This window comes from Cyprinus carpio, chromosome B18 (assembly GCF_018340385.1).
Source record: "Cyprinus carpio isolate SPL01 chromosome B18, ASM1834038v1, whole genome shotgun sequence".
Lineage (NCBI taxonomy): Eukaryota > Metazoa > Chordata > Actinopteri > Cypriniformes > Cyprinidae > Cyprinus > Cyprinus carpio.
The window spans coordinates 19271756-19297376 of NC_056614.1; the positions used below are offsets into that span (position 1 = coordinate 19271756).

Here is a 25621-nt window from a genome sequence, read left to right on the forward strand (position 1 = left end):
GAGGCCTAGCATTTCCGTCACAGGCTTAAGGCATTCGGCCAATCACAATGCGCTGGATAGCTGGCCAATCACAGCACACCTCACTTTTTAGAGAGATGAGACTTGTGGAAATAGGCTAGAGGGGGATAGAGGAGAAACAATAATGTACAGTATGTGGAAAATGATGTTTTTTAACCTTAAACCGCATAAACACATTTCATTACACCAAATACACAAAATAATGTTCTTTTTAGCAGCAGCATATGACCCCTTTAAAATAATGTTATGCATAACATAACATTGTTTTGTGAATAATTCACTTGTTTGACCATGAAAAATAAAATATTAAGTTTTTATATATAATGAATATAGTATTTCATTTAAAAGTATAAACAGACATCAGTAAAACTAATAAGAGTTTTTGGTAATTTGAAAATGAAGCTGAAATAAAATAAATAATAGATAAAAAATGTATGCATGTTTAAAAAAAATGACTACCAAAAAATAAACAAATATACCTGATCATATTAAAAATAAAAACCAATTCAAAACCTTAATAAATGTTACAGTAGTATACAAAATAATACTAAATAACACTGCGAGACACTGAAAGAAAATAGAAACAGCTAGTTTATTATTTACTTTTAAACATGATGAAAAATTAGAAAACATGATACCATTGAACACTTTTTTTTTTCCTCAACAAAAAAAAATAAAAATCTTGGGTGGTGAAGAAATTCATCTGTTCTTCATTTGGATCAGGACCTTCAGGCAAACGAACCAATTAACCTGAAATCACCTTCAGTATGTGATATTTTACACTTTTCGTTTTTTAAACTCATTTAGTATATTCTGATTGATTTTTTTCATCACAAATCACAATACCAAATATGTAGGACCCTGCTAAACAAATGAACATGTATATGATGGGTTTTGCCTGTTAAGACGTGTCTTGCATTCAAAAATGTACAAATGTGACAGAAACAAACCTTGATATAAGGCACACAAACACATTACCACAACATGAATGTGAACACCCTGCTGTTCAGCACATCACAAAATATGAATCAATCCATAATAATAATGCATGACAACCATATAACAGATACTGTTAGTGAGTAGTGCTGCTCCAAAAACCTACAAGTGATGCACTTTGCATACGCGGTCAAAAAATTTGCTTTATTTGCAAGCTGCACAACCTGTTTTTCTTCAAACACTTTGCTAATAATTACAGCATTGTTAATGGTTAGAGAAAACAGGAAGTGATGTAGATGGAGGGTTTTGACCAGTTTATGGCACTGAGCGGCTTCTATCACACTGTTTTTGACTGCAGCACACATTTCATCCAAAATCAAGTTAAAGGGCTGTTATTCATATACTATACAATTTTCACATCACATGACTGAGCTGGTGATGAGCGCAAAACATCCTGAGACACTTTTGATTCATCCTGGGATACATATGAAATCACTATGCATTATGTTCCTGAATCCATCTAGAGACACAAACAGGAAGTAATCAATACTTCAGAATCACACTGTCAGCAAACAGTGCCATCGATGCTGCAAGCCGCGTACAATCTATTAAGCAGAGCGAAAACATCAGAACGTGGCTTTTGCATGAACCACATACAGTGAAGCATACTTTACAGCAGTTAGTTGCAGTGCACTCGCTCACATTTAGTTCTACGCTAAGCGCTTACAATGAGGCTCGCCACACTTTTAGCTTCTTATAAGGGAATAGTTCGCCAAAAGATTTAAATTCTGTCATTTACACACCCTCATTTCATTTCAAACATCTATGATGGGGAGATATTTTGAAAAATGTCTTTTTTTTTTTTTTGTCTATATAATGGAAGTCAATGGGGTCCAAAACTATCTCTTTTGGACACCACTGACATTCACCATTTGGACAAAAATAAAATGGAAGTCAATTGAAACATGAAACTGCTTGATCTTCAACATTCTTCAAAATATCTTCCTTTTGTAATCCACAAAGAAAACAAGGCATATAAAATATTTTGAAGAACGTCAGTAAATAAAGAGTTTGGGTTCCATTTGACTTCGACAGTTCTGACACTTTTGTTTGTTTGTTTATCAACATTCTTCAAAATGTATTTTGTGTTCTGTAAAAAAAAAAACAAGGAAAACAAGATAAGATATTTTGAAGTATGTTGATAACTAAAACAGTAACAAGACATAAGATATTTTGATGTCGGTAAATAAAGCGCTTCGGTTGCCATTGACTTTCGTTTGGTTATCATCTTTCTTTAAAATATCTTCTTTTGTGTTCTGCAACACAAACAAAGAAGAAGAAAAAAAGAAACAATATTTTGAGAAATGTTTACTAAAGAGTTTCAGTTCCCGTTGACTTTCATTGTATGGACAAAAAAGGACAAAAAACGGAAGTCATTGTTTTGTTCTCAACATCCTTCAAAATATCTACTTTTATATTCTGCAGAAGAAAGTCTTGTCATACAGGTTTGGAATGACACGAGGGTGAATAAATAGTGACAATTAAAATTTGTAGGTGTTAAAAATTTTAGGTGAACTACCCCTTTTAGTCTAAAGTGTTGGCTCGCGGCGATGCATTTGCTCAATTGCACAGATGCCATGAATGAGAGAAACCGCACAAGTTGAAGAGAAATGTAGCAGCTGATATTTTAAACACAATCAGCGGTCTGTCATTCATTTTCAATATACTATCACACAAACAATCACACCCAATGCACAGTTATTGCTTAAAAGCAGGGCACGTACATCCAACATGTACAAATTGATAAAACAAAACAAAAAAAGACATATTTGTGTGCGTAAATCTTTAAAAGAACCACCAACTCCTACTGGTGAGATTATGAATGGAAAACAAACATCAAGTGTTTCATTTCAACAGACATAAGAGCAGCAAAGCAAGCATGTATGTTACACCCACATACCTTGCTAACATGCCCACATTAAATGAACAATGATACAGTCTCCATAGAGTGACAGTTATATCTGAATTATTCACATGTGCCTCTTTTGCCTGTACATTTACTTACAAATGAGATATATCAAATAAGGACCCTGCGAACAGCTTTGGTTCTACTCCGATTCGCTCCGACCCACGTCTCTTACACTTAAACCTTTTACAAGACGATATCAATGTAAACTTAATCCTGAGTGCCAAAGCTGCTGTACTTTAGCACAAGACTTCTGTAAGGAACTGGTTTTTATATTACAAATTATACATCTGCTTAAGCGGTTTCTCCCTTTTGATTCCTCTGGGTCTGAAAGTGGCCCGATAAGTGGCAAAGGCACTGTACAGATGAGGACAGCCGTTCTGGCCGGGTTAATTTAGTGTTCCCTCTATCTGATTGGCAGCATCGAGTGACCACCGTGACATGATGTTCCTCAGTGGTCCCTGCAGCTTCTGCGTCCGCCCTCGGCTGGCCTCTCCTGGTTACTCATGTTTCCTGGGGAGAGGTCAGGGCGAGCGGGGTGCAGAGGGCTGCAGGGGACGGGGTTAAGAGGGAGGGAGATCAGCCCTGGAGCTCCTCAAAGCAACTGTCACACACTCGTACAGCCTTCTTGGAGGAGGGGATCATGGCATTTCGGGCAGAGCACTCTGCACAGAAGATGTTGCCGCAGTGTCGACAGTGGTGCTGGGGGAAAAGAGAGACACAAGGGTCATGATTCGGGTCAGGTGGGTAGGTTAATGCGACACTGATCAAAAATGGACAAAGTTAGATGCTGGGATTTTTAGGGCTGGGTACTGGCACTGATTTGATTCACACTTCCATTTGGTTCATTTGGAGAAATTCTGGTTATTCAGATATTTCTGGCTCAAACTATGGTGTAACATTTGATGTACATTTTGGAAACCTTATTAATACATCTTGTTTTTTGTTTACAATGTAGCTAAAAATGTAGCTAAAAATGCCTCACATAAATGACTAGGCAGGATGGGCAGCACACTACAAATATTGTTTTTTTTATTATATCTTATATCATACTTGTAGCTCATCACCTGCCTTGCAGGTTAAGCCTTTATTTAAATAAATATATTCAATATAAATAAATAAATATTTTCAATGATAATAATAATGATATAATTATTATTATTGTATAAAATTATATTATTATTATTATTATCAGGAAGCATTATTGGTAATAGTAATAATAATATAATATATAAATAATAATATTGGTATAATTATTAAACAATAACAACAACAATAATAACAAATGCAGGTTAGGCATTTATTTAAATAAATAATTATTATTAATAATAAAATAATAATTATTATTTTTGCTGTTGTTGTATAATAATTATATTATTATTATTATTATTTTTATTATTATTATTATTATTATTATTATTATTATTATTATTATTATTATTATTATTATCATGAAGTATTATTTGTAGTGTGCCTTCCATCCTGCAGGTCAGCCATTTATGTGAATAAATAATAAAAAATATTAATTAAATGCATTAATTGTAAAAAGGCATACACTAAAATACAGATTTTTTTTTTTTAAAAATTAATATCAGATAATTAAAATGAAAATTACTTCAAAAAATATATATATATAACTTGACAATGTTACACCGAGAATCCTTGTTTTTTTTTTGGCTAATTTAAACATGACAGAGCCTGATGTGGATGTTAAAATGATTAATTGCCAATGACTTCCTGAGAACATCAAACAGAAGCTTTTGTTGGTGGAACGTGCTTTGATGCACCATGTCATGTGATCACAGTCCTTTGAACGCAGGAGCGCGGATCAATAGGTTGCTCATTAACATTGTATTGATCTCATACTTTGATCCATTCGAGCGGCTGCTTCATCAAATAAGAATGTGAGTGCGTGTGTGTATGCTTAATGCAGACCTTTCTGACAGTGACAGAGAAGCCTTTCCCACAAGCCATACAGTTCTGCACCTCGTGATCCTCTGCCCACTTTCGCGTGAGAGACTGCGACTGTTTTATCTGGACCAGGAAAAAAAAGCCACATTTGACTAAAAACTGAAGTTTCCTTAACTAAAGATGCAAAACAACACCAAATCTGAATTGTAAGGTCAGTGATTTCAGTCTAAGGTTGGCGTCAGTCTGACCTGTAAGGACTGATTCTCCCGGCCAAGCTCCTGCATGGCGGCTGTAGTGTCATCCAACTTCCTGCGCATCTCCACTAACTTAGTCTGAAGCTTCTCGATCTCACCCTCACCCTGGACACACCTGGAAAAGGATCAGATTGAAAGATCACTTTTTCTCTATGTATTTATGCCGGAAAAGTATCTAGAGCAGTCAAACCTCTCCAGCAGTGCACGCCTCTCATCCTGATTGTTCTGGACAGTGGCCTCCAACACCGCGATCTCCCCTCTCAGCTCGTCCGTCTGTTTCTCCAGCTCACCCACTCGTCTCTGGCTGCTCTGCCACTCTCGCTTCAGCGTCGCCACGTTCTCATTCAGTGCCGCCACCTGCACAGACATCTTCACCTCTGCCTCTTCCCTCTGCTTCTCCACCTCCTCTTTAGCCTTCACTTCTGATGCCTGAGAAAGAAGATAATATCGCTTTTCTGTGGAAAATTTAGAAAGCATTTTTGCTACAGTATATAAGTCTGCAATACAGGTTACTTGCTAATGATTAATACTAATAATAGTAATAATATTACAGTAATAATTAATAATCAAATCAATGAAGTTTGCATTATAAGTACCAGTTGCTGTTGTAGTTTGTCCGTCTCAGCTTTGAGCTGCTGCTGTTTTTGTTTGATGGAGTCTTTGGTCTTCTGATGCTCTCTCTGTTCCTGCTCCAGAGATGCTTGAGCTGTCTCCACCTTCCCCTGCAGCTCCACCTTCTGTTGGATCAACAGTTGCTTCGCTGCCTGGAGCTCCTTCAGCTCCTGCAGGAGACACATAGACAATTCTGTCAGTTATAAACATAGTTGGATGTTAACATGTAACACTATGGATATAAGCCCAGATCATCAAACTATGCTACACAATTCATAGGAATCCAAAAGTCATCAAAATACTTAAGGTGGTGGAGAATGAAAAAACAATGACATGCCATTTAAAGGTACAACACGTTTTTTGTTCAGTATCAGAGTTTCCACATTAATATTAAGCAGCACATTTTTAACATTGATCATATGAAATGTTTCTTGAGAACCAAATCTGCATTTCAGATTGATTTCTGAAGGATCATGTGACCCTAACGGGACTGGAGTAATGGCTGCTGAAAAGGAGGAGGAATAACTTGGATTTAAAGAAAAAAAAAATAAAAAATTATATATATATATATATATATATATATATATATATATATATATATATATATATATATATATAAACCTTAATGAAAAACTGTAAATTGTAATACTATTTCACAATGTTACACAAATAAATGGGGCCTTGGACTCCGAACTTTAGAACAGTAGTGTAGAGTCTCATATGAAAGCAAAATGTTTCAGTTACAAGATGCCATTACAAAAATATTGGGTTGGAAATCTTTAGAAATTTTCCGGTTCCGGTTCCGCCTAACAGTTCCGGTTTTACAATTCCGGAAAAAATCTAACCCTCATACTTACATAACAATAACAGTCTATTTATTTAGTGGTCCAAGCTGACGTCAGTATGTATATTAATGACAATATGGGGAAATATAATGTAATTTAGTGGCAGCAGGTGCTGTGCGCTGCCGGTACATGTACAGTCAGACAAAACGACGTGCACAGTTATCAAAGGCGCGAGTGCGTGTACAGTTGTGGGAAACGTGTTCGGCAGTTAAAGACACAACGCTGCGCGCACGTCTGTGGAGTGCGCGTTATTAGAAAATGTGCTCGTAATTAAAGAGGCAGGGCAGCGTTTCTGTTATTTGGTTTGTGACATCCTTTACAGGAAACGCCGAATTGTCAGAACACCAGCGCAAGGCTGGTCACAGCGCTTGGTCACGTGTCGCACCAGAACCGTTTTCGGAGCCGAAACTTGGAAATTGCTTACGGTTCTGGTTCTTTTCAAAACACAGAACCGGTTCTGAATAAGAACCGGTTCTCAGGTTCCCAACCCTAGTCATAACTACTTTGAGTAACTGAAAATGTATAAAAATAGGTTAGTAAAATAGTACTTTGGCTGGACATTAAAAAGTATTAATAATAAGTCTCATCATGGGGGTCCCTATCATGGGGTGACTCTACTTTGAATAAAGCAGCTGTTTTTAGGACATTGGTAGGATTCATTCAAAGTACTAACATTTTGTGGGAAAAATAGCAATTAATTAATAATGGCAGATATTTCACAGTGAAACAACATATAGTGTACCTTTAAGTAACAGATTTTAACCCTCTGGTGCTCCTTATTTGGGAGTCACACTTGCGGTCTTCAAGGTAAAACGTGACCGGACACCGAAAATTTTACTTTTTTTTTTTTCCTCCCCCTAGTAAAGTCAATGTAACATATTTTTGTTCAATAATATTTCTTCTTTTTGATTTTGTATTTTGAGGTCATTTCATGCTACAAATTAATATTTATGCAATAATTATGATAAATTTCTTCCCATTGAAAATAATTTTAAAAATTAAAATATATATATTTTTTTACTACTTTTCAATTAATGCAGTATTTCATGTTAAAATAGAGTCAATGCCTTTAAAATCAATTTTTTTGAAGCCAAATTAGTGCCATCTGGTGGGAGTAAAATAAGAAAAACATCTGCAATTCTATGGTTTAGCCACTAGATTCCTATATAGCTCTATATAAAAGGCCTATAAATTCTCTAATTGTTTTTAGACATAAATACTTATTTTTATTAAGTTGTGGGTTTGGATATATATTTAGACATTCTTAAATACAACTTTTTGTAAAGGTTTAATTTTTTTTTTTATTATTATTATTATTTTTTTTATAAATGTTGATTTGAAGCGTCAGTTTTTGAATTATTATTACTACAGTCAAACCTGAACACAGAGAAAGCATTTTATTACACAAAACATTAAAATTCTATTAAAATGTAACAAAAATGAACAGAATTGTTTTATCAGAGCTTAATCCCTCTGGGTCTGATCTTATTTCAACCTCTTATTTGAGTTTTCTGACTCGTTTTGGCTATATGGTTATAGCCATATCAATTCATTTGAGTGTGTATAATTGTGTATGTGTGTGTGTGTGTGTGAGTGGATGTGTCTGTTTTGCACTCTTGATGTTTTAGAGTGTAATCCCTTCCTTGCTGTAATCCCTTATTGCTTTTATTTTACATATTTGCTGTGTTACAGTCACACCAGTTCATAGGTGTGTGTTTATGTGTGTGTGTATGATTGTGTGTGTGAGTGGATGTGTTGGTTTTGAACTCTTGATGTTTTAGAGTTTCACCCCATCATTGCTGTGTACTTTTTTCTGCATTGTGGCAGATTTGTAGATTGTAAACAAAAATTCTCTGACTTTTTTTGTTGTTGTCGATTTCCCATTCATTTCCTATGGTCGGTAATTTTTGAGTTTGACAAAAAAAATTTTATGACCACTTAGCCGGCTTATGCCCTAAATTTTTTTGTGTGTTCACATTCCAAATGCCATAAAAGTCACCACGTTTTGTACCATTCCAATGAAGCTGTGGTTTTTGAAAATTAAAAACAGAACATTTTGAAATGAGCACCAGAGGGTTAAGGCTGGTATGATTCATAAGAATGATTTGGGGTCAGAGGTGATCAGACTGACCTTCTCATTCTTCTCGGCCAGAGCTTTAAGATCAGCAGATAGTTTGTTTTTGTCCTTTTCCAGAGCGCTCTGGCACTCTATGAGCTCCTCGCATCGAGCCTTCTCCTTCTTCAGCTGCTCCTCAGTTTGTTCCTGAAACAAAAGCCACAGTCAGCTGAACAACTCGTTATTTCCATAAATATTCTGAAATAACATTTTCCATGTCTTTGTTGGTAAGCAAATTAAAGTTATAGCAATTCCTGGTCACAACAGAAGGTTGTATTGTAGTCTCACTGTGTCTGGAACAGACTCTTTATTTATAGCCACAATCGAGCCTGGTGGCATTTGCTTCCGTAACCTTCACACAACAGGAAAATCTGTGGTTCAAAGACTTGCTTGAGGGCACAATGGTGATATCTCAAAAATCTGCAGCATATTTTGTTACCTGTTGTTTCTGGAGCTTCTGTAGAGCCTCCACCTGTTGTTTGATCTTCTCATCTCTCTTGCTGAGGTCTTTGTCCAGCTCCGTGCGGGCCGTCTTTAGCTCCTGGATCTGGGTTTCGTGAGCACTAAGCTGGTTTCTGTTGACCACCAGCTCCTCCTGAGCTAGAACCAGCTTCTCCTCACACACCTACATGACAGATAATAAGATAATAATCAGATACTGCACAGAGTCATTTATTAAGATGTCTCGTACTTTATAAAACAGACCTTGAGGTCCTGGCGTACAGCAGAGAGCTCAGACTCTTTGCCGTAGTAATCAGACTGAAGCGTGGTGAGACTTTCTTTGGTGCTGTCACTGGTCTTCTGCAGCTCTGCACAGCGATTCTTCTCAGAGTTGAGATCTTTAGACAATGTCGTCACCTGCTCCTTCAGCTTTGCCTCCTCTTCAGTCTGAAACACAATTCAATTGATTCACGCATAAAATTCAGTCATAAAGTCCAACAACATGGCAGGGACTCATCCTTATCCTCCTTCCAAATCTGTATGACTTTCTTCTGTAGAACACAAAAGAAGATATTTTGAAGATTTTTTGTTTTGATTGAATTTTAATGTATTTTGAAGTATGTCCATATGTATTTTATATATATAAACATTGGAATAAACAAGTCGGAACCAAAACTGTTTGCTTATCAACTAGGGATGTGCCCGAATCGGGTATTCGGAAAGAACATTCTTTAAAATTATCTTCTGTTATGTTTCACAGAACAAAGAAAATCATACAGGTTTGAAACAACATGAGGGAGAGCAAATAATGACAGAATGTTCATTTTGGGGTAGACTATCCCTTTAAAAACAGAAAATAAATCAGTCAATCTGGGTATACATTTAAGTGCATTTTATGACACATAAGTGTGCAAGGAAACTCTACATGCCTTTTTAGTGAGGGAAGTCTGCAGCTCAGACACTTGCGCCTTAAATTTCTTCACTTCCTGGCTTAAGGATCCCTGTGTGGTCTTCAGCTCTTCCTGTAGCTGCTGTACACTATTTTCTTTCTCTTTCAGTGTATCTTGAGACTGTTTCAGTTGAGTGTTCAGTGCAGTCAGCTGAGATTGAAGCCCCTTTTCTGCCTAAAAGATTCAACATAATTGCAAAATATCAAGATTCCCCTAACAGGAGATTATATAAAAGGTCAAAATTAGGGTTGGGCATCGAAAACCGGTTCCAAATTTCCAAGAACTGGGTATTCGATATGACGCATGAATTTAGATTCTGCTTAAGGATTCCTGCGTTCACATTTTAATGTGAGTTAAAATGATTTAAGTGCAGGAACGGAAAGAACTTGTGCCCTGTTAGCATGCAGCACACACAAAGTGCAAGCACAGAACAGTGGTCTTGGTGTGGGTTCCCGGTTTGTGTCCGTTCTCGAACCGTTCCGTGCATTTCCACTGCAGAAAAGGTTGTTCCGGGCCAGAACTGACTTCCTTCATATTTATCGACCAGCATGAGGAAACTACGTCAGTATTTCATCATACACAGCCATTTTTGTCTTAAGTGAACATAAACAGATGAGAAAGAAAATGCACATGTACAGTATTTTTAGATCTGTGTCCGCTCTAATAAATGCGCTGCCTGTCATTAACGTAAATTGTTAATCAAGCAACAAAAGGAAATCATTCACTGATCTTGATTGAATATATTTAATAACTTTAATTAATTAATATTTTATTAATGAAAAGAAAACTATGCAGTGTTTTTATACTTTTAATTACAGTTTCTGTTCCTGAAATTTGGTTCAGTTTTATTTATGCTATTGTTAATTCATTTGTTTGTTCCTATTTTATTACTGACTTTTTACTTGTCTTTATGTTTGACATCTAAATGTTTGACTTATTTTTTTTTAATACTGGATTTTTTTTTTATCTTATTGGAATCGAAATACTGTAGGAATCGTTAAGAATCGGAATCGATAAAATTCAAACAATACCCAACCCTAGTCATAATCAATGCTTTCTTGAAATATAAATGGAGTTATAATGCACAATCTTACCTCTATTGATTTCTCCAGCTGACCTTTGACATGGCTGAGCTCTTTAGAAGTGGTCTCTGTGTTTTTCTGAAGTTCTTGCTGTGCTTTCTGATAAAACTTCTCCTACAAATTGGAGAAAGCTTGATATTTAAATTTCTGTGAAAAGGTTTGCATGAAAAAGTGTTTGTACTGTACTACTTTTAAATAAATAGCAAATGATTTTATAAATTTTATGTTGTAGTATGATTTTTTTTTTTTGTACACACACAAGTATCCAAATATGTTTTGGGGCCAAACTTCTCACCTTCTCCTCCAAAGTGGACTTCCTGCTCTTCTTCTCTGCCTCCAGTTGAGTCTGGCTCTCTTTGAGAGCTTTAGAAGCTTTGCTCAAAGCCTCTTTCACTGTTGCCATTTCTTTAGTCAGAGCTTCCTTCTCCTCCTGAGCTTTCTTAAGATCTGCACTCAGACCCTGAGCTTTCTTGTCCAGCTCTCCTTGCCGCTTCTGACCCTCCTGAGACAGTTTATCCAGGCTGGCCTCCAGGGTTACACGCTCCTGCTCTGCTTTCTCCAGCTTTTGTTTTGTTTGGGAGAGGGCTGACATTTTCTTCTTCAACTCCTCTTGCTGGGTGGCAGCTCTGAGACAGAAAGGAAAGGAAAGACTGACAAGTCACGCCTGTGATCTATACTCATTAGTTTCGAAGTGTAGGGTTGATTACATTATTAATGTTTTTGAAAGTCTCCAAACTCATCACTTTAATATGCTTATTTGGTGATCAAGAAACATTTATTTTTATTATCAGTGTTGAAAACAGCTTGTGCTGCTCATTATTTTTGTGAAAAACATCATTTTTTCCGGATCCTTCGATGAATCAAAAGAAAAGCGTTTAGTTAAACAGATTTTTTTGTATTGTGTCTTTACTGTCACTTTTGATCAATTTAATGCATCCTGCATAAAAAGTATCCATTTATTAAAAAAAATAAAAATACTGACATTAAACTGTTATATTAGTATACTCCTAAAATTAAGCATACACACATATAATATCTACAATCTTTTTCTTCAGAGAAATGAATCATAAGATGTATTTTACTTAAAAACAGATCAAAGAAATAAGTCAAGACTGGAAAGAAAACTGCTCATTAAAATATTTCTGTCTTCAACATTGTGCATTTTCCCATATGAGGTACCTACCCTTGTTTCTCAGAGTCTAAAAGACGGTTCAGCTCCTTTGTCTTCATCTCCAGCTCACCGATCTGCTTCTTCAGCGTTAGCTGCTCCTTCTGAGCCTGTTCCCTTCCAGAGCGGAGTTCAGTTAACTCTACCTCTACTTTCTATATGACACAAAAACACACAGAAAAACATCAGATTACAGAAATTTCAATGAATAATACAATTCAACTTATCAATATAGTCGTTTGATATCTGTAACAATCACAACAGGCCTGTAACATTTTCAAAATGAAGTCACGATGACGAAGCAGAAATGTGCTGCAGTGAGGCTGACCTTCGTCTGGGTCTCCAGTGTCTCTATCCTCTGCTCTGCAGTCAGCAGTTTGTCTCTGCTGTCCTTCAGACTGGTCTCCAGCTGAGAGCACTGCTCCTGCTTCTCCTGCAGTCTGCGGCCCTGCTCCTCCAGCTGAGCCTGCACTTTACTCAACTCCTGCAAAAACACACACAAAACAAAATAAAACAACATCTATGGACAAAATTACATTCTTGTATTGGACTGATATAAATACACTAGGTTCAAATGGTGTCAAAGCAATGGTACATACTTGCTGTTTATCTTGCAATGCATTCTGGGCAGTCTCTAGGTGGTTCTCCAAGTCGGCTCTCTGGGCATTTTTTGCTGCTTCAGCAGACAACAGCATCTCAGTCTTGGCTTTTAGCTAAAAGACAAAAAAGTAATATATAAACTTTACTGGTATTATTCTAATACTTAATTTGGTGACTAATTAAATATTAATAAAGTTTAATAATATTTTAACACATCTATAAATCATTAGGCTGGAATAAATACAATTTAAAAGTACTATAATGTCACTGAGTTAGCTGGTTTAGAATGAGATTAATTTTTTTTTTTTAATATTATTTTTATTGTCATGTTTATACTATAGTGCTGTAAAATTGATTAATCACATCCAACATAAAAGTTTGTGTTTACATTTTATATGTGTGTGTGATGTGTATTTATATTTATATATAAATACACACAAATACATGCATTTATACATATATTATATTTATATATAAATTTCAGAAATATATGTATCTGTAATATATATTTATATTTATGTTTAATCTAAATCATAAATAAAAATGAGTATATCTAAAAGTAAATATTTGTAGACTTTTATTTTGGATGCGATTAATCAATTTGACAGCACTAATATACTATTACATTATTTATTAATATTTTGAAGAGTCTTTTAATTCTATATTTTCAATTTCCGTTTTATTTTTGTTAAAAGTTTTAGTCATTTTGGTCTGTGCTTTTGTCATTGTCGTTGTTATTAGTTTTAGTATTAGTATTATATATATTAGGTTTTTCATCTATTATTAAGATAATTTAATTTCGGCTTTATTACAAAATTAAAACTATTCTTAATTGTTTTTGTTTTAGTAAGCAATAACAACTGGACAGAAAGGGACACAGTTTTCATGATTGCATTAATTATTATTTGAAATAATTATGAACAATCACAGCACATGTACCTGTGTGTCTAGCTGGGCAATCTTCTCTTTGCTCTCTGTGAGCTGTGTGGTAAACTCAGAGACGGTGGTCTCTAGGCTCTGGCAGCGGTCTTGCGCTGAGCGCAGGTGGGTCTTCTGCTCCTGCACCTGCTCGTGAAGGTTGTCCTGAGCCTGTTTGTGGCTTTCAGACTGGTTCTTGAGCTTGTCAGTAAGCTGCGTTATCTGAATTAAAAAATGAGTGGAAAACTGGAATGAGCATCTGCCCTGTTCAAAGTGTTGGATTGTGCAGTCACACTAGTGCAGTGTCCAGTACCTGTTCCTGTAGTGAATGATTTTTCTCTTTTAGTTGGTTCAGCACAGCTGCCTCTCCTTCACCGGCCTGGATCTTAGCACACAGATCCTCTCTCTCTGCCTCCAGCTGGCTCACGCTGTCCTTGCTCTTCTGCAGCAGAGCTTCAAGATTCTGGATCTTCTGGTCCTTGTCCCCGATCTGACGCAACACCTGCTCCAGGTCATTCTGCATAGATCAAAGGAACATGTATGTGTCACGGTTTTCACAAAAACATTAAGCAGCACAATGGTTTTAAACATTGAAAATATTACAAAAAGATTCTTGAAAACCAAATCAGCATATTAGAATGATTTCTGAAGTCCATTCTGGAGTAATGGGTGCTGAAAATACAGCTTTGCCATCACAGGAATAAATCCAATTTTATAAAATAGAAAACAGTTACTTTATATTGTAATCATATTTTTGTAATATGACTGTTTTTCTGCATGGTAAAGCAAATGTTGCTTTTTATAGGAACATCCACTGATGAAACTCTTAAAGAGATGTGACAGTTATGTTTACCTGTGCTTCTCTAAGTTTGCCATTAGTGCTCTGTTGAAGTGTTTGTAGTTCTTGGTGCTGCTGTTTGGATTTGTCCAGCTGATGCTGCAGGTCAGTACACTTGGTAGAGCTCTCCTTCAACTACACACATAATCACAGAGAAGCACAGCCAAGTGCAGTGGTTGAAAGTGAAAACAAGACACTCAAGCCCACCATGATAATAATTATTTGGTCTGGGTATTGCATGTAAACACATTATCAATTAATATACTGACTACCGAAGTAATTACTCTGTGTTCTGTACTGCATTCACGTGGTCCAAGTCTTCCAGCTTGTATGTGCATTGCTATAAAAATTTGTACTAATCAGCTGGGTTTTTTTTTGTTTTTACCTGTTCCTCCGAGCGGGAGAGTTTAAGCTGCAGGTCTGCCACCTGCTGCTCCCGATCTTTGAGTTTGTCTCCTGACAGCTGTCTCTGCTCTTTCAGTCGGCCCTGCAGCTCCCCCAACTGACGCTCGGTTTCCAGCAGCTTCGCGTGCAGCTAGAGAGGATGGAAGTATGAGAGCCTGATTACAGTACAAGTACAAATGTGTGATGGATCAATGGGTTTGATTCAGGATGAGTGGATTTGATAAAATTTTGATTCTGGATTAATTTAATTATTATTGCAAATAAAAAGACAGAATAGCATGGATGAATGGATTGATGGGTTTGATTGACTCTAAACAGATAAATTCTGATTCTGAACTACAGGATGTTTGGATTTGATTCTGATTCTAATTGAATGAATTTGATTTTGAACAAAGGGGTGCATGGATTTGATTCTGAACTAAAGGATGGTCAGTTTTGATTCTGATTATAACTTGATAAAATTGATTCTGAACTAAAGGATGGATAGATTTGATTTTGATGCTAACTTGATGAATGTGATTCTGAGTCTGAGCTAAAGGATAGACAGATTTGATTCTGATTCTAACTTGAAATTGAATATGAAGTAAAGGATGGTCAGATTTGATTCTGATTCTAACCTGATCAATTTGATTCTGAACTAAAGGATGGTGAGATTTGATTCTGATTCTAATGTGATGAAATTGATTATGAAGTAAAGGATGGTCAGATTAAATTTGGATTCTAACCTGAAGAATTGGATTCTGAACTAAAGGATGGTCAGATTTTATTCTGATTCTCACTTTATGAATTTGATTCTGAACTAAAAGATGGCTGGAATTAATCCTGCTTCTAACTGGATGGATGGTTGTTATAATATTGTCCAGTTATTTACTAACTTGGCTGATCTCACTTTGCTGCTGCAGGCCCTGGTTTTCTTTATCTTCTCTCTGCTGTTGAAGTTGCTTCCTCTCTGCCTTCAACTCCTGGTGGTTCTTCTCCAGCTCACTGAGTTCCCGTCTTAGTCGTCCAGCCTCCTCCCCACGTTCGGTCAATTCAGCCTGGGCCCGACTCAGAGCTGCCTCTCCCGATGACACCCGGGCTTGGCTCTCCTGGATCTCCAGGTCTTTCTGGTGCAGACTAGCCTGAAGACTCTTCTTAGAGGCTTGCTCCTGACCCAGATGCTCCTCGAGCTCCTGACTCTCCTTCTCCTTACGAGATAACTTCGCTGACAAAAGCTGAGGAATGGCAGAATAATTAGATCAACTCACTCATACAAAACTTACTGTTTATTATAACAATTAATTATAATGCATTCTTCAGACCAGCCTATGCACACTGTACAGAGCACCAATATCCAATAAGAGGCCAAATAACAGTGTTGTGGCATGCTGACAAATATCTGGGAATTCTGGGATAGCTTAGGGATCTCTCTTATGAGGGCAGGGCAGGGCAGGGCAATTGTGTTGTGACCTTTGCCTGTGACAGCTATTAAAAAGGAAAAGGTAGATAAGATCGCATTTGGTCATGTGTTGCTGTTAACAGTGTCTTCTTACATTGGCCCATTTTCTGTTTGGTCCTTTAAGTGTATGAAAGAGTCTTAAATGGAAAGTTCCCCCAAAACTGAAAATGTCAGCATTAACTCAAGCTGATCTAATGCTGTATGACTTTTTTTTTCTAGTCACCCTGCCTCAAGTATTTTAGAGCACTGGTTCTCAACCAAAACCTACTTGATGTAACTAGCAAGTGGACTGCAAAATGTCTTAATTATTAAAAATAAATGTTATATAATTTAACATTAAAAATGTCTGCTTGTATATTTATAGAGAGAGAAAAAAAATGCAATGAGTATAATGAATACATAATAAATATAGACATAAATATGTAAAGCTGCTAAAATGCATAAAAATATAAATATCATGAACTAATAATGAACAACACTTTTACAACATTAATAATAGACACTTTTACTAGATTAATAATAATGTCTACATACACTAATATATTTTTAACATTTTAGTTGTATAAATTAACAACAACAAAATTTTTTTATTATGAATCGATAGGAATTATCAATGAACAATAGCATAAGCTAGTCGAGATCAATGTCAAGTTTTAGTTTGCCCTCTTTCTTATTCCTGTCCTTGGATGCATCTTCCTTTTGAACTTGAAATTATCATTTATATTTATCCCGCAGGACACTTCACAGGGATGGTTCTATTAACGACCCCTTAATCGCTCCTATTTCACTTCCCATCAGTACCATGCTCCACATTTTTCAGAAGCCAGCCCGCCTTTGGAGTCTGATCTCCTAATCCGGTCCTGACAACTTGAACAATGGACTAGAGAGTTGTGGGTCATTACCTGTGGCTGTATAGCTCTGACCGCCACAACAGGCACGAGACGAATCACTCCCTGCTGCTTTAATTACACAGCATCTGTGATGTGTCTGTCAGCACTCTTTAATGGCCAATCAAAACACACGGTGTGCTGACAGGTCAATGGGGTGACTTTGGACTGGACACACGGGGCCCGCAGCCCGAGAAGCTTCCTATGAAATGTGTTGGGCCATTTCCTGAAAGCCAGCTGGTGACGCTTGTAAACGGTGGTACAGTAAACTTATATTTGGAAGTGGGTCTTAACATAGCTGGCACTGGGGTGTGTTCTGTGAAGCTGTAAAGTAGGCCATTAAAATATACAACTGGATCTGCTGTGAGCATACATCACATGCCTTGTTGCTTAGGGTGGTTCAGTAACTCTAGACACAACATATCTCCATCTGTTTGTACACGTGAGAGTTACCTGGGACTGCTGCTGGTAGTTGTTGAGGCTGCTCTGTAATTGGTGGATTTGTTGGGTGTAGACCGCTGCCTCCTGAGGACCCTTTTCCAGTTCTGCCTTCAACTGAGCAATCGTTGTCTACAAACAAGCATGCAAATGTGAGATCGCCAAAGCAAACAAGTCTAGTCAAAGTATAGCCCGTAATTTTTAGCCCTGGATGGTCTTTCAAATTCTGTGAAAATGTTCTGCAGTTTTGTGGGCACAGAAAATGTGTTGGTCTGGAACTGACCTAGGACTTTAAAAGACTTTAAAGACTGTGACTATACTTTCATCCTTCACCATGTCATTTATCTCCACATTAATTTTAATATGCCTTCTCTGTAGGATATTTTTGCACATGGCAAAACAAGAGAGCAAGAAAAGGATCATTTCATTGCATACTACATTTTTCATTGCATGAAAATGAAAAGAACATTATGGTGGTAAAAATTCTAAAGCTGATGACATGAAGAACATAAAACACAGACATTAGGAAAGACTACTTCAATGTTGCACAACATCTAACTTAGTCAATTTCGAAAGATAAAAAGGGCATTCAGGCAGAATTATGAAAAACAACTGACACTGAGGCATTCAAGAGGAGAAACTGTTACCTCCAGTTTACGAATCTCCAAGAGCAAGCAAAGCAGATGCAGAGTTAAGTGAAGGGTGCAAGAGGGAAAAGGACACACAAACAACAGACCAGTGAGGTGAGACAGGACACACAGTACAGAGACAGAGGTGCCAACACACAGCGTCTACAGGTTAGGGTTTGACTTTAGGGCAAAACACTGGCTGTTTTTTCAAACCCTGCTGAGCTGCCTATTTAGAAGGCACTTTTAGGCATGCTTCTAATGATAAAAACACTAAATACACATTGCTCAAAAGTCTAGGGTCAGTAATATATTTTTGGTTTTTAAGAAATTAATACTTTTTTTAACGTAAGGACACATTAAATTGATTAAAAATAATAGTAAAGATTTTAGCTTTGTTACATTGTAAACAGCATATCAGGATTATTTCTGAAGGATCATGTCACACTGTAAACTGGAGTAATGACTGCTAAAAATTCAGTTATAAAGTAGTGTGACTATTTTATTTAGTGCTAAAAAGTATCGAAAGAAAATGAGGAACAACTCAGTTATTAGGTTGCATGTTATTGCTTAACTAGACAGCTAAATAGGGCCTAAAACAGACACACTATAATCTAATGGATCTATGGAGGCATATTCTAAAGAATGATGTCAGCAACTTTAACATTTCCATATACTGTCACTAGATGGCAGCCTTTGTATTAGGTACACCAACTAAAGTCAAACTAAAATATCTGAAAAAAGTACACACAAGTGACCTGTTTGTAATGATCTATGAACCAGAAGTATTCTGTGTTTGTGGGACCTTATATAATGAAAAGCAATTTTTAGGTCAGAAGTGCAGGCGATTACAGGCATGTTTATAGGAAACACTCCGAGGTGGGAGGCCTGCCAGTGAGTTAATGGTTAACCTCAGGAATCTGTTAGAGAGGACAGTCGGTGTGACCCTTAAATGTTTAGCAAACGCGTTTGGATACGACATTACGATTGGAACTTACAGTACGAAATAGCTTGCAAGTTTTAATGGCTTCACAGTTTTTGGGTGAATCACCATCCAGCCATTCGCAGTCGTTCATAATCTCGGATTACTTTAGTGGGCAAAATGACGTCACTGTTGCACCCATTCAAAGGTCAGCTGCTTGTCGCTGTCTCAAAATGACCTTTCAGTATCTCTGCCTTCACGAGCTATTGATTCTGGCATGAGTCTCCATATTTGTCCGCTTCTATCAATACTTACATTTTCCGAATAAACATCAGTGATCGACTGTTTATAAATCAAAGCATCATGGTAACTCTGTCCTTATGTTAGTTATACAGTGCAGACAAGGTCACAGCAGGTTTGAGCTCACCTCTGAGGTAGTGAAGTTGGCCTGCAGCTGCTCGTATCGGCTCTTGAGGCGCTCAGACTCCTCCTCCCTCTCACGGGTCATGTTGTCCATGAGCGTCTGCACCTGCACCAGCTCTTTCTTCAACACCTCCACATCTTCCACTCCAGGCCTCTGGAGCTGGAGGAGAGCCAGGGACAGACAGGATTAAGCCGGGAGAGATTGATGGGGTAAGAGGTTGATGAGGTATGGGCAGCAGCAGATGAGAGGATGCATGCAAACTGATTATCATGAGACAATAAATGGGACATTACCAGCTCTGCCGCCAGTTTCTCCTTCTCCTGTTTCTCTTTCTGCAGATCTTGGTTTAGATTGGCCAGCCTTTGCTCCAACGCTTCTCTCATGCTTTTCTCCTCATCATAACGAGATTTGATATCTGGGATATGAAACACATGCTCATTTAAAGCTTCTTTTTTATTTTATTTTATTTTTCATTTTATTTTAGAACTGGCCTTAATCAGATCCTTTTTTTTATATAATGTTAAAGGTGCTGTATGTAAGTTTTTGACTCTACTAAAACATAAAAAATACCATAATATGTTTGCAGATATTTAAGAAACATGTTAAGTTAACATACTTGTTTATCTGAAAAACAATGCTACACTCAGTTATTCTCCTTTGAAAATGTGCGTTCAGGGCCGGAATGTCGCTTTCTGTTTTGGTTTGTGAAACCCGCCCACTGCCAGTTTACCCAATTGCATTTCGACATCCCAGGTTGCCAGTTGCTGGAAAATACTGCGTATTTCATTTCATTAATTGTCAAGTGCGCTTGTTCCTGTTGGTGTCGTCAATCTGGCAACCTGCGTGTGTCAAGTCTGGGGAGGAGGGGCCAGGTGAAAAAACCCTCTCTAATATTTTAAATTTGGACTGCAATACCTAGTTCAACCACTCAGTGTCAATCCTACATACAGCACCTTTAAGTATAGAAACAAACATTTTAACACTCTAAAGATTGCATAAATATAAAATGCGAGAACTTTCCTGCAAAACTTACCAACTATCTCAGTTGCAAGCTGAGCAGCTTTCTGTTCAAACAAGTCTTTCATCTGTTTGATGTTGAATTTCTCTGTCTCAGATTCATTAAGTCTCATCTCGAGCTCTGAGAAGAAAAAAATACTGACTGCAAAATCACAAAATGAACGATTATGCTTTATAACAAAACATTTAAACCTATGTACAAGATTCAATACAAGATACACTCTGTTGACAGCATTTGCACTATAAAACAATTTTGATATATCCCTTCATTTTTTTTTAAAGAAATTAAAAGTTTGTTACACTATATATACATTTAAAAACTGCAATATCCTGTGCTAATTTGACAGTCAATGTACAGTAATGCCACTGATCTATTGATTGAGCTTAACTTGTATTGAACCCAGTACATTCTTTTAAAGAATGAAATTAACACTACTCAACTAACCTGATTTTTCACTAGTACCATCACTCTGCGGGCCCTAAAATCAATACACATCCCACAATTCAATTAGAGAACACCGCAAACATTCCTTCAGTAATCAACAGACATCATGAAAAACGTAAACTTTTCTTTATTTATCTTTGATCTCTGTTTTTGAACAACCAAGCATTTCAAAGGATTTACTTTGTTAGTTGCTAGTTGTCCTTGTACTTTGTCTAATTCTTTTTTCAATTCCTCAGAAAACCAGCGTTCCTCCTGAAAACACACACCAAAATTACACATCATCAATTTTAAACCCAATACACATATTCAGTGGAAATGACATTATTGAGTAATGGTGCTATGTGTAATGCACAGTTCACTCATACTAAAGCTGATAAGATAAAAGAAGGGTGGGAGTCAAAGGCAGAATACCTTCAATGAAGCTTGTAAATCTTGGACTTCCTGTCGAAGAAGGGCTAGATCCTCTTAACAAGAAAAACACAAGACTTTATTATATATATTTCATATTAATGACTAACAATCTGACGATTTTAGTATAGTTCCCTTTAAGAATAAATATATTGCTAGATTATCTGGCTGAGTGACCGAGTTTCTCTGACAGGAAAGGGAGCAAGAAGGGTTTAATATTACAGAAGCCCACCTGTCAGGGCTGAAGGGGGACGGCTGGTCTCCTGGCTCATGGAACACCTCATAATGTTTGAAGAGCTCCTCAGCAGAGTTATGTGACTTCATACACTGGGGACAAATGAAGCCCTGTTGACAAACAAATTAACACCACAATGAAATCAGGTGAAGTTACGAAACAGCAAAGAACACGTAACTTAACATCATCGTACATCAGTTACTAAAAAGAGAGTTAAAGGGAGAGTTCATCCAAAAATTAATATCCTTTGATTATTTATTCACCCTCATTTTATTCCAAACTGAGTTCTTCCGATGAACACAAAAGGAGATGTTCATGCTACTCTTTACTATATTAAGGAGACATTCTCAACAATGCATTTTAAAATGGAAGAAACCTGTTTTTTTTTTTTTTTTTTTTTTTTTTTTTAAGTTGAAATACTTTGTGTGCCTCATTTTTAGAAAGTTGAATCATGTGCAAGACACTGGAATATATGTTGGCCTAGCATGTTTATATAGAAAAATGAGGGGAAAAATGCTTTCTTTGTGAACGGTCCCAAAGAAAGTAAATGGTGACCAAAAATGGGGAATAAAATACCAAAAATATCTTAATGGATACTTCACCCAAAAATGAACATTTACATTTTATGGTGTTTTTTGTCATTCCTAAAGCTTGATGGCAACTGGTCACCATTCACTTTCATTTTATGGAAAAAGAACAGCATGAACATTATGATAAACTTCTAATTTTAATAGCAAATCTACAGTTTTAGAAAAAAAAACGAGTGAGTAACTTTCATTTCTGGGTGACCAATCCCTAAAAAAGCCTTGAATAAAACACACTGATATCATTTCAGCAAATGAAAGAGAAAGACTTTAAGGCAATGAGGCATTCAGACAGTAATATGGTAGGGCTATACATTAAATTCGGCTTACCTCTGAGGACTCATTATTCATATCAGCAGACGGCTGCTCAGACTCCGAACTCTGGGAGCCTCCTTTCCCAGGAGTCTATTTCCACAAAGATACAGACAGAGAAAGGAAGAATTTGAGTCAGATGTCAGCTGTGATAGAATTCATCTCATTACATCACACTATTCAGTTCTGGCTCAACTGATCAGGTATCTAGGAAGCCGATCAATACTGAATGCTGATTTGGCCTGCTCACTGCATGTCATTCACAAGGTGCAAAAGCAAAGATCGCTTTGTTCGCTTCTTGGGATGTGCTCGGCACTGCTGTCATTCATATGAGGACATGCATCGGGCTGAAACAAAATACTCGGCAAGAGAGGCGTTTAGCGTTTCCCTCAGTCTTGGCAACGAAAGCGGTATGATGTCAAACAATACTGTTTTCTAACATTGATATGCCCTTGACATTTCATGTGTGTCTACTGTCAGATCACAAGATGTCACAGTGGTTGGAAACGGCTCTTTAATCACTATTAGATCTCGCTCTCAGCTTCCCTGTCACTTGGGAAAGAGAATAACTTTGACACCTCAAAACATAACATTGGCCTGATTCAAAAAATCATTCTTCTATAATAAAAAAGGTTCTATGTCCAAATGTGCAGCCTTCCCTATGCAAAAAAGCAGCATGTTAAATAAGCAGGAAGACTGACTCTGTATTAAAGACAGGAGTTGGGTGACCGTGAATCTCATGAAAACCTGACTAAATAAATAAATAAATAAATATTCACATCACACCTCAAAACAAAAAGGAAAAAGAACATTTATTTAGCATAATTTTATTTTGATATAACCTACTATTAAAGGGATACTCCACCCCAAAATGAAAATTTTGTCATTAATCACTTACCCCAATGTTGTTCCAAACCCGTAAAAGCTCCATTCGTCTTCTGAATACAATTTAAGATATTTTGGATGAAAACCGGGAGGCCTGTGACTGTCCCATAGACTGCCAAGTAAATAACAGTGTCAAGGTCCAGAAAAGGTATGAACTCGCGAATACTCCATCTGAAGATGAACAGAGCTTTTACGGGTTTGGAACGACATGGGGGTAAGTGATTAATGACAAACTTTCATTTTGGGGTGGAGTATCCCTTTAAGAACCTTGGAATTTTGGGTTTCAGTTGTTTTATTATTTTCAGGATAATAATTAGTAACATTTTATCCCCCAATTCTCGTTATTGTAATAGTTTTTTTTTTTTTTTTTTTTAAACTTTATTAAAGAACAAATACTGTTTTATGCTGATTTAAAGTTAACTAACTTTGAAATAAAGGCAGTGCAGCAAATATACTAAGATCTCAGATGTATAAATACTTATATGATAAAATACAGTGTTTAAAATATATATATTTGTTGAAATAAAAATAAAATACACTATGTAAGTTTGTTAATACTTTCAGGATTGCAAGGCTGCATTAAATTGATCAAAACTGGCAAAGACATTGATACTTAAAAAAAAAAATACTGTTTCCAGAAAATATTAAGCAGCACAACTGATAACAACATTGGTGATAATAATATTTGTTTTTTTTCTTGAGCACCAAAATTCAGCTCTGACATCACAAGAATAAATAACATCTAAAAATTACTGAATAGAAAAGTTATTTAAAATTCTAATAATATTTCTGTATTTTTTTAATCAAATAAATGCAGCATAAGAGACCTTTTTCAAAAACATTAAAACACTGTAGTGTATACACACACCACAGCACATGCTTTTATTTTTATCATCTGTCCAAATAAATAAATAAATAACAGTTATATTACCATGCTGGATTGCACAAAATGTTACATTGCCTGGTGCTGGACCAAAAAACTATTGTAAATCTTTTAGCTAATGTTACATGACATAGTTGAACACGTTTTTCTTGTTATGGTAGAACAAGAAGATAAACATTCATTGATTCAATCAACTGCTGAATGGACATAACAGCACATCATCTCTCATGCATGACAACTGACAATCATTAAGATCAAAGCAGAAATGATGGATTCTTGGTCTGTCAGCTGCTGCTTTAAAAAGGCAAGAGCAAGAGGTTCGGACACATCAGACATTTCAATTAATAGAGACATCATCTAGTGTGAATCACAGATCTCTACAAAATACATACCAGCTATTTCAACAGAACACATCTTTTGGACAAAATTAACGAAGCTGCCACCTTGTCGTTGCTTGTTGTTAATCATAAAACGACTTATTAATAAGTAATTGTGCAACGCTATGTAGCCCGCTAACAAGCTAACAGCTCGGTGTCCGTGTCAACAATGACATTATCAGGATCTTTACTGTTCCTCAAGAACAAAACAGATCTTCTTCACTCGCGATGTGAGACTGTCCTCAAGAAACCACAAGCGAAAAGTCATTATTCATCAATCTTGCGCAAGGCCATCATTCAGTGTCAGGCCCGACGAGCTACAAATCACATGCTACTGAATGAGTGTCTGTGAGGATTTCACTCACCATCTGTAATATTCTTCTTAACATTTTGGTCCTTTCTCTGGCTAGAACTAGGAAAAATCAAAGAGTAAAAGTTTTGTGATATAATAAGAGTGTGTTTTAATATTTTGTTGTTGACACCTGCAGACACACACTGCTGCTTCTGTACAAGCCCACCCGTTTTCCGATAAGTCCCGCCCTTCACCGAATCATTGTTTGCCATGATTGGACGGCTTGCATGAAGGGCTTCTAAGGTGCCCAATCGTAGGCTGTCTGTAAGGAGCGTCCACCAATCATTAGAAAGAGAGATTAGGTCAAAGGCGGGACTTGTCGGAATGT

At 36.7% G+C, this 25621-nt stretch overlaps 1 protein-coding gene across 3 annotated transcripts; it reads right to left on the bottom strand.

The window, feature by feature from the left end:
- Positions 1-591: 591 nt before the first annotated feature.
- LOC109051783 (early endosome antigen 1-like) lies at positions 592-25478 on the bottom strand. 3 transcript variants are annotated; one of them, XM_042744225.1, is made up of 30 exons: positions 25307-25478; positions 22815-22889; positions 21898-22010; positions 21669-21723; positions 21438-21509; positions 21258-21291; positions 20829-20933; positions 20089-20210; positions 19799-19954; positions 18471-18485; positions 17839-17955; positions 15936-16274; positions 15041-15190; positions 14671-14790; positions 14131-14334; positions 13839-14039; positions 12899-13012; positions 12628-12783; positions 12315-12454; positions 11427-11757; positions 11144-11245; positions 10029-10223; positions 9364-9546; positions 9098-9283; positions 8674-8805; positions 5682-5867; positions 5276-5514; positions 5080-5200; positions 4856-4954; positions 592-3622 (listed from the first exon to the last, which is right to left on the bottom strand). In XM_042744225.1, exons 1-30 carry the CDS (start codon positions 25328-25330, stop codon positions 3500-3502), a joined length of 4209 nt encoding a protein of 1402 aa, XP_042600159.1. In that variant the 5' UTR covers positions 25331-25478; the 3' UTR covers positions 592-3499. The 3 variants fall into 3 exon arrangements, with proteins under 3 accessions (XP_042600159.1, XP_042600161.1, XP_042600160.1); XM_042744227.1 differs by lacking the exon at positions 25307-25478 and adding an exon at positions 24957-25027; XM_042744226.1 differs by lacking the exon at positions 18471-18485.
- Between the last annotated feature and the right edge of the window lie 143 nt (positions 25479-25621).

Excerpts from the sequence above, each read along its gene's own strand:
- LOC109051783 (XM_042744225.1), bottom strand. The coding sequence starts at position 25,330 with ATGTTAAGAAGAATATTACAGATG. Across the intron at positions 21,292-21,437 it reads GACAACTAGCAACTAACAAA|GGCCCGCAGAGTGATGGTAC; the intron begins GTAAATCCTTTG and ends TATTGATTTTAG. Across the intron at positions 8,806-9,097 it reads AGAAGCTCCAGAAACAACAG|GAACAAACTGAGGAGCAGCT; the intron begins GTAACAAAATAT and ends CTTTTGTTTCAG.